The 13,482-nt window shown below is 41.0% G+C and overlaps 3 protein-coding genes across 4 annotated transcripts in view; 1 reads left to right on the top strand and 2 right to left on the bottom strand.

The window, feature by feature from the left end:
* The window catches only part of LOC141444052 (uncharacterized), a 29,945-nt gene extending 20,978 nt beyond the window's left edge, over positions 1-8,967 (bottom strand). Inside the window, exons 1-5 of the mRNA XM_074109489.1 lie at positions 8,648-8,967; positions 6,607-6,763; positions 5,093-5,317; positions 4,142-4,303; positions 2,922-3,028 (exon numbers count right to left, since the gene is read on the bottom strand). Of these exons, the coding sequence (XP_073965590.1) occupies positions 2,922-3,028; positions 4,142-4,303; positions 5,093-5,317; positions 6,607-6,763; positions 8,648-8,731 (735 nt within the window). The 5' untranslated portion in view covers positions 8,732-8,967. The remainder of the gene's footprint in view (positions 1-2,921; positions 3,029-4,141; positions 4,304-5,092; positions 5,318-6,606; positions 6,764-8,647) is intronic.
* The window catches only part of LOC141444281 (U-megalopygitoxin(8)-Mo12-like), a 241,785-nt gene that overhangs the window by 74,389 nt on the left and 153,914 nt on the right, over positions 1-13,482 (top strand). The gene's annotated exons all lie outside the window — the stretch shown is intronic.
* LOC141444051 (uncharacterized) lies at positions 11,352-13,205 on the bottom strand (the record flags this gene model as incomplete). The annotated part of the gene is made up of 2 exons (XM_074109488.1): positions 11,352-11,648; positions 13,168-13,205. Coding segments are annotated over 2 exons (213 nt in total), but the record flags the coding sequence as incomplete, so codon positions are not given.

Here is a 13,482-nt window from a genome sequence, read left to right as displayed (position 1 = left end):
ATGACGCACTTACGCGTTTCCCGCGGCGAGTGGAGCGCCGTCGTCGCCGCCGCCGCCGCCGCCGTCCCGCGTCGCGACGCCTCCCCCCCGCGCGCCGCCCGCGACCGAGTACCCCCCAAGTATTAACGTTTGAGGACGGCTAGCACGCTTGCCAGCTTGCGACCATGTCACTCGATACTAGCTTGGATAAAATAGGACAAAGCTGGTCGTAACAACGCTATGCTAATGTGAATGTCAAATTTTCATAACCCTCCCACGGTATTAAAATGTGGCGAAACAATACTGTTGCGCTCTCTGTCGCGCTTGCAGTTTTTAAAGTAGGTATAGCGACAAAACAGTCGTGTAAATGTAAACTTTAAGATCCTATGGTTCATGGCACCGTAGGAGGCGAATGTTTCAAATTGGTGTAGAGATACAAATTGCCGCGATAATCTTGGCCGTTTTTGTAAATGTTGACACAATAAGTAAACATGTATTTTTTTACATATAACTGACCGTGATTGACCCCATACCTCACCTGATGTTAAATGCAGATGAGGCCAAAGGTGTATCACTGGTTCAGTAACCGCCTATTCGCTCTCGCCTCGAAGAGCCCTAGATTGTATTTATCCGGAAATACAGACGACGGGAGCGAATTCCATTCCTTAGCAGTTCCCATTATGAAAGATGAAGCAAACCGCTTTGTGCGGGCCAATGGAACGCTAACTACATAAGGGTGAAGACGCTCCCCCGCGCCTGGAAGTACGTTGGCAAAATGGAGATGGAGGAATTAGATTATGTAATTCCTGCGCACACTCACCAAAACGAGAACTAAACTCTACTATACCAAGCCTAGCCTTAGCTCATTTAGAAAAATATAAGCGGAATGACATGCGACAAAATGACAAGCGTTCTAACCCCCTAGCCTTTTGACCAAAGTTCACTAAACAGGAATAACGTTCGATTGATCAAACTACTAACCAATCAAAAACTTATGCCAGCCAAAATGGCCCCAAATTAAAACCAAGACAGTTTATTAACTTACCGTGTGTTTTCTATTGTATTGTGAATACGGGGTTAAACGGGCGCGAGCGAGACAGCGCGACCGCGCGGCACTACTCACCAGGTGCACGCGCGGCGAACGCGCGAACACCGCTCTTTGTATTACACCGCTACATACATTGTATGCACAGTAGACATACTACTTTTAACGGGAACTGATACAGTTAATCTGGTCTGAAGCAAAAGGGTAGGGGTCTCCCCCTTCCACATCTATTGACGCGGAATCGTCTTTAGCCGACCAAAAAACGCTTTATGTCCACGCAATAAGAGCGAAAAAGACGTCTACCCGTCGGTAAACGTCGTTTCGCGTCGGCGGAACCGATCGACATCTTTTTCGCTCTTATTGTGTGGACTTAAAGAGTTGTTTTGATCGGCTAAAGCCAATTCCGCGTCGATAGGTCTGGGGAGACCCTAAAACACACAAAGGACGGCAGCGGGTCGAGAACGGGTCGGGTCGGGAGTGCGTCGGGTCTATTTACGTGGTTGTATGTAAAGGAACCCGTAGCGCCCGCGCGCGACCCGCGCCTATCACTCTTACACATATATGTCTTGTAATAAAGACAGACCAATGCATTGCATCGCTGAAGTTTCTAACACTTTAACGGTATATAAAGAGCGGTCCTCGCTACGTTTCAGCATTCTTATACATAAGTATAATAAATACATTAAAATATAGTAATATAGCACCGATTTGTGACCACTCCGTGTAATTTAGAGTCAATTACTATACAAGCCACATTCCGAGATCGAGTTCTGGCGATTTTTTCTATTCAAGCGATATTAAAACGTGGGCAGCTGCGCTTTTCAGACCCCAAATTAACAGAACCATTGGTCAAATTTATATAATTTAGGTTTAAACCAACAAATTCTCACTATCATGAACAACAAAATCATCTACAAAATCTGACGTCAGAAGTCAAGTCTTACACACTCGAAATGATGGGCTTACACCACTTCTTTCCGTGATTCGGTATAGGATGATAGTAGAGAGAAACAGTGAACTCGCTATACGAAACAACCTCAGGCTTCTAACCATACTTTAGGAAAATTTGAGGACAAATTTAAGTATAAAAGTTTTTTTTTTTTACATTTGATTACTAAACATGAAAATTGTCCCCGCGCAGCTGCCAAATAGTCCTCCATTCGTCCATTCGATTAATACTTTGATAAAAGTGTATACAGTCACGTAAAAAAATCTTGGTCTAATGCATAGTGACTCACCGATGAACCGGTGTTGAAGCCAGCATGTCACGCCCGCGCCGCCGAGATACATCGTTTTCGCCGTTCATACATCTCTCATGTACACGTAAATGAATTAAAATTGATTTGACCTAAAAATAGTCCATGCTTATCGTCATTCATACATCAATCTGATAAATTGGCAGGACTTCTTTACTTACCTATACAAAAATTTAAGCTTAGATTTTTACAGTCAGAATTAAACTGTTTCACAGACATTAAAAAAAAAGTTCTTTTTCACGTGTCATTTATAGACACCCCTAACCCCTTTATCGTGCATATTCAGAGCAATCTTATTCTGAAGCCAACTCGCCTTTCAAAAATAGTTGAGCATCGAAATCCTATCCATCTATAATTCAGTTAATGTCTATTAATGATCATGCCTTCATTTGCATTCATCCTCAACCAAACGGTTCTAATGTCAAACTGGACACTTTGCTTTACTTTCAACGAAAACCGTTACAATTCACGTTTGACAATAGAACTTTGAAAGCGACGTATCGTCGGCGCGGCGTCCGCCCCGCAGTCCGGCGCTGGGTGTCGACATCTACTTCCAAAAACGAAACATGGTTCGAGCAATCTCACTCACTCCACCGCGGTACCGCGTGGAGCGAGGGAGACAGCCGCGGCGGGGGTAGTACCTTCATGCTTTCGCGGAACTTGCCGATCTCGCGGTGTATGACGTCACGTTTCTCCTCAGAAATGTCCGCTTCTTCGAGGGCGCGCGCCGTCTTTGAGATCGCCTCCTCTGTAGGACGAAACATCTTTTTTATAAATAAAGACATACTAAAGGCTGACCAGGAACGTTAAGCTTTGATAGCAATATACAGATGACATTTGAATCTAGTGCAAGAAATTAGTTCTATTGGTATTCCTCAATATGGCGAGGTTTTTTATAATTCTGGTCAAACTTTATAATACTGGCGACAGTTGTGATACCACCCTAGAAGACTGAGACGGATATTATCGGATATATCTCATAAATTAAGTCACATATTTTATGGGGACACGAGAACTAAATAACTATCGAAAATACAAACTGAAATACAGATGCACAGAAAAACCAGAAAAATAAGGCCGTAGGATATTGGTCGCGATGCTGGCCCATAAAAGCGGCCCAGACATCGCGACTAGCCAATATGATAGAATAATAAATAGAAATAAGAAAAAATTGAATCTAATTAGAATTTGTATTACGTAAGAAAAAACGTAAACAAATAAACCGCGCATGCGCGGACGCGGGGTAAGGCTCGAGAGGTGGGGATGGCGCGCAGTATATAAGCGTAGCCAACCGGCTACGCGTCCTGTTCGACTCGAGCGCCCATCGAATGCACAACTCTCGTAGCCTTCCCGCGCCCCGCCGCTACTTACGAATATCAGTTGTTTCATTCATCCATCGTCATTTCACCTATATCATTGATCATCAAGCAACCCATACAGTCCACTCTTATCACGCCAACCACACATTGGCAACTCCAACGCCAACAACTAGCGAAGAGTATGCGAACTTTGGCGCTCCCTTCCATGACGGTATTGTCCGGGGTATTGTGTCGAACGTAGCCTGGTGTGTGTTAGTGTTGTCGCTATACCTGTTCTGTTGGCGACCGGATGGCCAAGTGGTTAGAGAACCTGACTACGAAGCTTAAGGTCCCGGGTTCGAATCCCGGCCGGGGCAGATATTTGTATGAATAATACGAATGTTTGTTCTCGGGTCTTGGACGTTTAATATGTATTTAAGTATGTATTTATCTATATAAGTATGTTTATCCGTTGCCTAGTGTCCATAGTACAAGCTTTGCTTAGTTTGGGACTAGATCAATTGGTGTCAAGTGTCCCATGATATTTTTTTTTTTTTTTTTACCTTGCTGCAGCTGTTCGTAGTTGGCGATATCGTCCTGGTAGTCGCGCATGACCTGCGCGAGGCGGCGCGCGGCGGCCTCGTCCAGCGCGCGTTGCCGCGCGTCCAAATACTCGTCGCCGCTCGCCGCGCCGCCCTCCGCCGTCAGGCGGGACCGCTGCTCCGCTGGAGGACAAACACACAGCGTCAAATCAATCTTATACTTGAATATCTAAGACTGTCTGGAAGAGATCGCTTTAGGCTGTGTTTCCACCAGAGATGCGGGAGGATATATTGCGAGGAATGTGCTTTTCATGAACTAATAGAAATTCTTCATTTACCTATTCTCGCACAGGACATCTCTAGTGAAACCACTGAGCGGAGAGGTTCATGAAAAACACATTCCTTGCAAGGGCGTCGCCAGGGGGAAGCAGAGAGGGAGTCCTAAGTCTTTGACTTGCTTGATCGATCATTCCCATACGTCGAAACCGAAACTCGAATGGATTCACCAATTACAATAAATACCTACAATTCATTCTTTTCTCATTCTCCATATCAACTTGGCAACGCCCTTATTCCTTGGAACACATCCTCGCACATCTCTAGTTGAAACATAGCCTTATCCTCTTGAAGCCCACAATATAAATAAAAAATGCCAAAGCAATTTGAATTGCTTTAGGAATAAAGCCAAACTGCTGTGGTGTAAAACAGTACAGAAATAAAAAAAATTGGGTCCATAGCATAAATTCAAACATCAAAATTCATATGATATTCCTAAAGATAAAATTTATAACGTACGAAATTCCCAAGATATCTCAATCTCTGTTCATCTCTGGGAGTAACCCAGTAACTTTCCTAATACTTGACTAGACTTTACGCTAAAGACAGAGTCCTAACTCGCTATGATTTACTGCTGACATCTATTCCATCTAATACCTAGATTCTAGGCTTACGTAGGGTTGATTTGCTACTCACTCTTGTAGGTATCAACAAGCTGCTGCATTTTGCCATCGGTCCTGGCCAGTAGTTTGCGGTCGGCGAGCGCGCGTTCGTGTAACAACCGCACGCAGCGGAGCGCCGCTTCTGGCGAGGCGAACTCGCAGAAGCCGAAGGTGCCGACTCTCTTCCAGCTGAGTACGGGCCCACAGGCCCCGAGGAGTGCTCGCATCATGGCATCGGGCGCGCGGGAGGTTATATTGCCTTTTAAAAAAAAACACATGTTAAAATGTATGCAGTGTAAGTGTGTGCATACCTTTTACCTTACTCATGACTGACATGAATTTCCAAAAATATATTTATTTATTGCAGGATGAGGTCAAAGGTGTATCTCACCAGTTCAGTAACATATTCCCTCTAGCCTTGAAGAGCCCTAGAATATTGTGGTTTTCACTTATGTAATGAAATGAACACCTATACAAAATATTACACCTATAAAAATGAATGGTAAAGATTTAAGGATTTTACAATGGATTGCATTGGAATATCTTATTTATTTACCTTCTTACATTCTGTTTTTCTAGAATCAAATCAAATCCATCCAGCCATTTTAGCTTGAAGGAAGTAACAAACATGTTTTTGTTTTCTTATTTTGTTGAGGTTTTGAACACTCCACTCACACCTCACTGCAGGTAGGGTTGCCAGGTCCTCAAATGTAATAGCCGGATGGACCAGCCAGTTTGGCCGGGCTTTTGGGGAAAAGACCAGACACCGTTTATTAATACTTTATGCCCAAAGTTTAGAACGTGATTTTTTTTCATTATAAATGGTAGCCTATGTACTTCCCAGAATTATAAACTCTATACCAAATTGAATCTTAATCAGTTCAGTAGTTTAAGGGGCTGTTTCACCATCCATTGATTAGTGACTGGCGGTTAGGTGTGATGCCATCTCTATTTGTTTTGTTCGAATAGACGGAGACGGCATCACATTTTACCGTCAGTTAACACTAATCATTGGATGGTGAAACAGCCCCTAAGCGTGAAGAAGTAACAGGCAGGCAGACTGACAGACAGACTGAGTTACTTTTGCATTTAAAGCATTAAGTAGGGATTTTGTGTCTTAGTATATATGACAAAAATTTTGTACGTAATGTCAACGGTTATTATCATTTTTATTTTTATGAACTTATAGTCACTAGTCAGTTGTAAAAAGCCTAACAAAAGCCGGACAGGCCTGACACCATTTAATTTGGCCGGACAAGCATTGAAAAAGCCTAACTATGTCCGGCTTTATCTGGACGCCTGGCAACCCTAGCTGCAGGGATTTTGAAATGCTATCAATGGTACCATCAAAATCACGACTTTGGCAACTGATGAAGCTGTATGGTCTACTAAAAAACACTCCAGTTATTGGCTTCTTTATATAAACTCTTACACAAAAGCTTTACCTGGTGTTATTAAAGCTACTTAATCTAATTGTTTCCCACTGAAGCAGATCTAGGTCAGATTCATTTCTTTTGTAATTTTGTCGGAAAAGGGGTTAAAACTTACCAATGAAAACGGTTATAGGTGGAGGATCAGATTCGCGCGAGCCATTGGTGCGTGTGGGGGGGCGCGAGATGACGGCCTTTCCCCCGGCTGCCGACGCCGGCGCGGGCAGCAGCGCCGCGCGGGGCGCTCCCATGCCACCATAGGCTCCCACCATGACCTGGAACATGACAATTATGAATTGTTACATACAAATTATGACTATGGACTGGAGATCCATTTTTTAAATAGGGGGCTGCCAGGTAGCTTAATGTCAAAAATGCTTGTTGTGGCACTAACTTTGCAGCTTCTACTATTCAAGCATACTAGAGGAAAAAAAAAAAATTAAAAAAAAACACCTTGTTGAGATTCTTGACGGATTCTTCTCAACAGAGGTTTTTCCGAACCGGTGGTAGATTTTTTTTGACATTTATAAGTGCTTGTTATAGCCTAAATTGAATAAAGATATTTTGACTTTGACTGACTTTGAGGTCATATTGTCTAACACATTTAGAGGCTGTTTCACCACCCATTGATTAATTTTATTTGACGGATAAATGTGACGCCGTCTCCGTCTATTCGAAAAAACAAACAGAGACAGCATCACACTTATCCATCAAATCAATTTAATCAATGCATGGTGCATATACTTGCCTATGTATAATACATCGGCATGCATTAGGTTGATAACAGTGGCCGAATAGTGTAACATATCCGATGCTCGCGGTCACCATTAAATGACAGATTTTCCATACAAACACTGCCATTTGACTGGGATCGCTAGCATCAGACAATACTGCCTCAGTTTAGGCAGTTGGTAGTTTACGCCGCATCAGCAAGCCACCAGCACTAGCACTGCCTGCCCTGCTGCCTGCTCAATGCACACCATAACCTATTTATTCTCATAACGCCCGAGTCAAATTTTTGATATATGAACATTAAACTTTGTCATTTATGATAGAGTTTGAAGTTCAGATTACAATAAGTCCTTTATAAAAGAGTCTGGGCGGAGCTTTAGGAGGTTAACATTCCATCTGTGTTTCTAATGTGACATGCAATAAATAAATGCAATGAATAGTATCCTAAAAAGACATTTATGAATTTATTAAACACCTGTGTTAGCATAATAGGATGTTAGTTCTACATAAGGGCAAAATACTCACTAACAACCTAGCCACATCAGAGCATGCTGTTAGAATTCTTTTAAGGGAAATTTGTCTAGCATTTCAATCGCTATCAGTTTCCTGTTGAATATGTGAAGAAAAGAAGAGAAGTTAAGGCAATGAGCAACAGATACTATCATTTTACGAAAAAACCTGTTCTGTCAGGCTCATATCTCTTATATACATAAGCAACAAGACACTAGTAGTGGCTGAAAATAGTAGAACTGTGAAGCTAGTGAGGCTTCCACGGCAGAAATTGGCATGCAAAGAATGACTTCATAAAGTAAGTGGTGTCAAATATGAGACGACCGACCACAGAATGCAAGTTTATATGTAATAGTGAACTCTTTTGCTGCTTATGTAAAGGAAAAGCCAAATGATTGAATAGCATGTTGAAACAAATTTCAGACTGTGTTTCTGTTACTTGGTCATCTAATTACAGTATTCTGTCATCTACTGATAAGAGGCCATTTTAAACAAATTAGACATGCTCTAAGTAGACAAAATTCATTACTCTGCCAAATATACAAAACTATGCAAGAAGACAGTACATATTCCTGACAGGCACTGAATCAACCACCAGATTGAAGAAGTAATTTCTAACGACTAGGACAACGAGTCACAATGCTCAATACAAGTTTTTACTTTAACAGCAAAAAGTAATTGTTGGGTGTTTATTTAACCGGCATGTAATAATTATTGGTTATCCTGCACAAGATACGGCCTACCTTACTTCAAAGACGCAATCAGTAGTAAAGTCAAACCTATAGAACCGATATTCACCGGGAATACTGAATACACAGACACGGCGATGAGGTTAGTTGCTGTGAGCGGCAGTTACTGGATGCTAGCTACTACTAGTTACCAAAGCAAGCGGTTTCAGCAGCTCAAACAGTACTCACATGCGTTGCCATTGGCATGGTGACAACACCCGGCGGCAACCCGTGCCCGTACGGCACGAGAGGCGGCCGCGGAGGATACGACATCCCAACCACACGAACACAAAATCAACACACTCGACACTAATAACACATTCGAACACAATCACTTACACTAATACACGCTACAGATTTTTCTATTACGTATACGATAATTTAAACACTAAGTTAAAGCTTCTTTCACAATTTTTAAATCGTTATGAAATTTTATTCAACGACCAGCCACCACGATTATCAAATAGGCGGCCATGTTTTTCATTAAAAAAAGCCACAGATAACATAGATGCCAAAGCGCCACTGCCACTGCCACCGCCACCGAGCCAGTTGAATATGGCCATGATCAAAAAGACGCGAACTTGTCTATGACAACAGCAGATTTTTCCGCGACTCAAATACTACGCGGATTTGAAGCGGTTGTATGTACACGGATTTCGTAACGCAGAGGTTAGACTTGCAAGAAAAATCGTGCAAGTTGCATTACATTGCGAGGCCCGAGGCCGCGGCGTAAAGCTGAGTTTGAATCTCCAATCGAGCGCACTTAATGTAATGCAACGCATTTTTTCTTGCAAGTCTAAACTCAGCTTAACGATTATGATTGATAATAATATTAGTTTACATGAATTCGTACATACATGAATATTTCTGCTTAAACGGATTTCTTTATCGAATAGATTACAATAAAATGCCACGAAACATAAACAATGCACTTACTTGGAAAAATACGCAATGAAGTGAAAAACAGTATGTATCAGATACTTTATTTATTGCTTATACCTAATATTGCCTAATAATTAGATCCTAATTTAGTAAATAACCAAAAAAAATACATCTAAATGAGAAACGATCGCTCTTGCAACTATATTCTAGTCCTAGTCTATAAACTTTCATCCATTCTGACAATAAATAAAACTTTACAGCTTTGAATTCTACCCCCAAAATGTTACAAAAAAGTTTATGATTATGTTATAATTCAAAATATCTAACATTATTTCAAGGAATAAACCTAATAAACGTCACGCGTAGGTACCTATATAGTCATATAAAACAGACAGACAGAAAATATTAAACTAGATTAAAACAATTTACGTCAACAATGGAAAGAAAGAACATTCCACATTTTGCAGGTGGTAGGACCTGGTGCAAGGTCCGCCCGGATTGCTACCACCATCTTGCTCGCTAATCCTGCCGTGAAGCAACAGTGCTTGCACTGTTGTGTTTCGGCGTGGAGAGTAAGACAGCTGATGAAATTACTGGCACTTGAGGTATCCTATCTTAGGCCTCTAGGTTGGCAACGCATCTGCAATACCAGGGATATTGCAGATGTTTATGGGCGGTGGTGATCTCTTACCATCAGGAGACCCACTTGCTCGTTTGCCAACCAGTCAAATTAAAAAAAAAAAGTTTATATTGCTATTATTCTATTGTCGGTCATTCATTCATTACATATTGGGTTTAACTCATTAATCACACAAAACCACCGACACACAAATACAGCGACGCAATAATGACGCATTATATTATTCTACACTTGTAAAAACAAAGCACCATATTTTATTTACATTCATAACTATTATTAACGATATTGATATTATTATTATTCACACCATTAAAGCGAGACGATGTCTAGTTAAGTCACTACCTGTCGCATACATAAATATCAATGAACAATGGATTCAATTTAAATTTGTCTTGAGCGCGGCAGTTAGTGTGTTCTTGCAACAAGGCTGGGCTGATGTAGCTATAATATACAGAATGATCCTGAAGGCGCGATCAGGATAAATCCTAAGCATGCTCTGGACCACGTCTCCACTTCACCAGTCTCCCTGAATATCATGGATTATAAAAGAACTAGTAGCGGATAAACAGCCGAGCGAAAGATTTACGACTACATTCACGACTCATTCATCAATTTCACGTGACAGAAATCTATGATGCCATCTCTATTTGTTTATCGGCAAACAGAGACAGCATTAGATTTATATTACGTCACATAAAATTTATTTATAAGTAGTGAAACAGGCCCTTAGAGAGATAAGAGACATTTTTGCCCTGGGCATCTGACAATCCGCCATAGAAAGTAGCATACGAGATGTCCGTAACGAATATCACAAAAATTTTCGAGTAAAACATTTTTCAACTAAACTTTCTCGGAAACTATGAGACTTACTAAGGTCATTTTTCTATATTTGCTAGATGACCTGTCCATCATTTCCGCCATAAGTTTGTCGTACTTACGGAACACCTTGTATAAGTTCGTACCTTAACATTCACGGTCTAATATCACAGCATAGATGACTTCAATACAACTCATATTTGCAAACAAACAAACAGCTTTTTATAAAATATATTACTCTATTCTCATATTTCTAAATTAGTATATTTATTTATTCCACACACAATTCACTCTCAGACTAGAATTACTTGTCAATTTTCGCTTTTAGCTATCTTCATTCTTATGCTACTAAGCAATTACAAACCATTGCTTAAATATAAACACGATGATTTTAATCGGTGATCAGAAATAACAAAAAGCGATAAGGACACAGGGATATCAACAACTTTCCCTATATTGTCCCTATGTTTGATATAATTGAATTTTACAGCACATTGGTTTTTTTTTAATTTACTTTTTATGCTGTAATGTATTCTTGGACCTACTCTTTGCAAAATAAATTAATTTACAAATTTGGAGCTTGCAAATCTATACAAGTTGCTGCGTCGCTTAGAAGCAGACGCAATGCTTTCGCTATTGCGTTTTCTTTTCCTCTTCAGGTTCATGAGGAGTGTCTTTTATGGCCAGTTGTGCTTGCCGTTGTGGCCGAGCATCCTCGCCCCGCAGTATCCTAGGAAGGAGCCGGCTAGCACAGCGGCCGCACCCGCTTTAGCCCCCACTACCAACCCTACAGGGCCACCTAAAGCTGCTCCTATCACCGCGCCGCCGACGCCGTATGCACCAGCACGTAATCTGCAATAAAGTAAAAAAAAATCGAAAATATCCCGAATACTACACCAAGCGAATGTCCCTAAAAAATATGCCATACGATTTAAAAACAAATTAATGCTACCATTCTCAAACCTAAAATTGCATTCAACTGGCGCTTTAGTAATATCCATAAAATGTATAATAAATTACCAAAACAAAATGAAAGATGGAGAAAAAGATAGTTATAATAATATTGTGATTAATTTTGTAATTGTAATCCTAATTGCTGCGCCCAACAGGGTACATAATGTGATCTCCTAGTTTAACACACCACCTGTAAAACCATTATGTGCAATAAAGTACCGAGTATTGAAAAAGTAAAAAAATACCCTTAGTAAACGTCACATACCAAATAAACGTCATAAAAGACTATAGAGCTACATTTATAAAGCCCGAACCACAGCGCTGCCTCCTGTGTAATTTAATGCCCTATAATGAGGGTTACTGTGACAGTTGGTTCCAGACTAGTTGGCGCTAGTATCTTCTTCTTCTTCTCTTTTAAAATATGGCTTTTCTGTCCTAATTAATAGGACAATTTCGCCAATGTCAAAGTAAACTCTGTTTGAGAGGGACGTTGTACGGCGGTTGTAGTTTTTGCAACTTGGTAGTAAAATTCCAGAAAACCACGTGGAGACAACTTGCGCATTAAAAAACGTCATACACGAAAGCATAAAGAATTTTTGTGATCACTGTTCACTAAGGTTAATCGCCGCATAAAACACTATCAAAATTATACTTCAACTAGCCAAAAGAAACAGAAATAGCAAAATTAGATATTGTCTACATCCGCCATGATCGAATGCTACAAATCGAATCCCGGCGCTATCGTTTGAGGTCTGTTTGCCTTTGCCAACTTTGGCATTTACGTCACGTTTGTGATTGGTTAACTAACTAATGAGCCAATCACAAGCAAGACTGAAACGTCAAACGGACCTCTGATTCTAACGCCATCTAGCGATATTTTGCCTATCAAGAAACCTCATTCTTTAGCATCTGAGACGCAATTTAGCTCTCCATACTAGCTGCAAGTAAACACCGTAGAGAGATACAACAGAACCATTTCAATCGTGATGTGACGTTGTGACCCATCGTAAAACTTTGACACAGTAATATTAATTTATCTACATCCACATAGTAAATCCTCAATTATGCGTTCAAAAAACCAGCATTTACGACATGGATTCTATTATGAACACGGCTGTATCGTAATGAGATTTCATACATCATTACAGCACGTCGTCGCGGGCGCAGGTCGTGGGGCAGACATACCTACCTAGTTCTTGTTAAGGCAGGTCATTCTCAATGGTTCTTGAACACACGATAGAGGATTTAATATGATGGATATAGATAAAATATTGTATGCAACTGTACGTAATTAGGCCTTAAAACACTCATGTGACCATATTATGAAACACACTCGTGTTTTAAGGACCCCTATTACGATACAGTTGCATAAAATACTTGTCAGGCCTACGAGTATGCTATTGTAACTCATACTTACTTCTCAGCAGCAGACAGATGCGCCCTTCCGGCGCGACGTTGACAGCAGCAGTGTCAACTAGCGCTCCGCTTGCGTGACTTGTTCGCGCTGCGCCGAGGCCGCGGTTGTGTGTGGCGACCCACACGTCGTGCAACGCGTGCAGTTCTGACTGCAGCGGCACTGTAACTTGCGAAGTGCAGCTTCTTCGGCTCTGATAGACTCCAGCTCCTAAAGTCAAAACTGAATATGCAGGGTGTAACATTCAGATCGGTCAGCATGGGAAAATCTGAAACTATAAGACTTACGAAGATCTTTATTATTAGGAACTGTAGTGGA

This window comes from Choristoneura fumiferana, chromosome 29 (assembly GCF_025370935.1).
Source record: "Choristoneura fumiferana chromosome 29, NRCan_CFum_1, whole genome shotgun sequence".
NCBI lineage: Eukaryota > Metazoa > Arthropoda > Insecta > Lepidoptera > Tortricidae > Choristoneura > Choristoneura fumiferana.
This window is presented reverse-complemented; position numbering and strand designations above follow the sequence as displayed.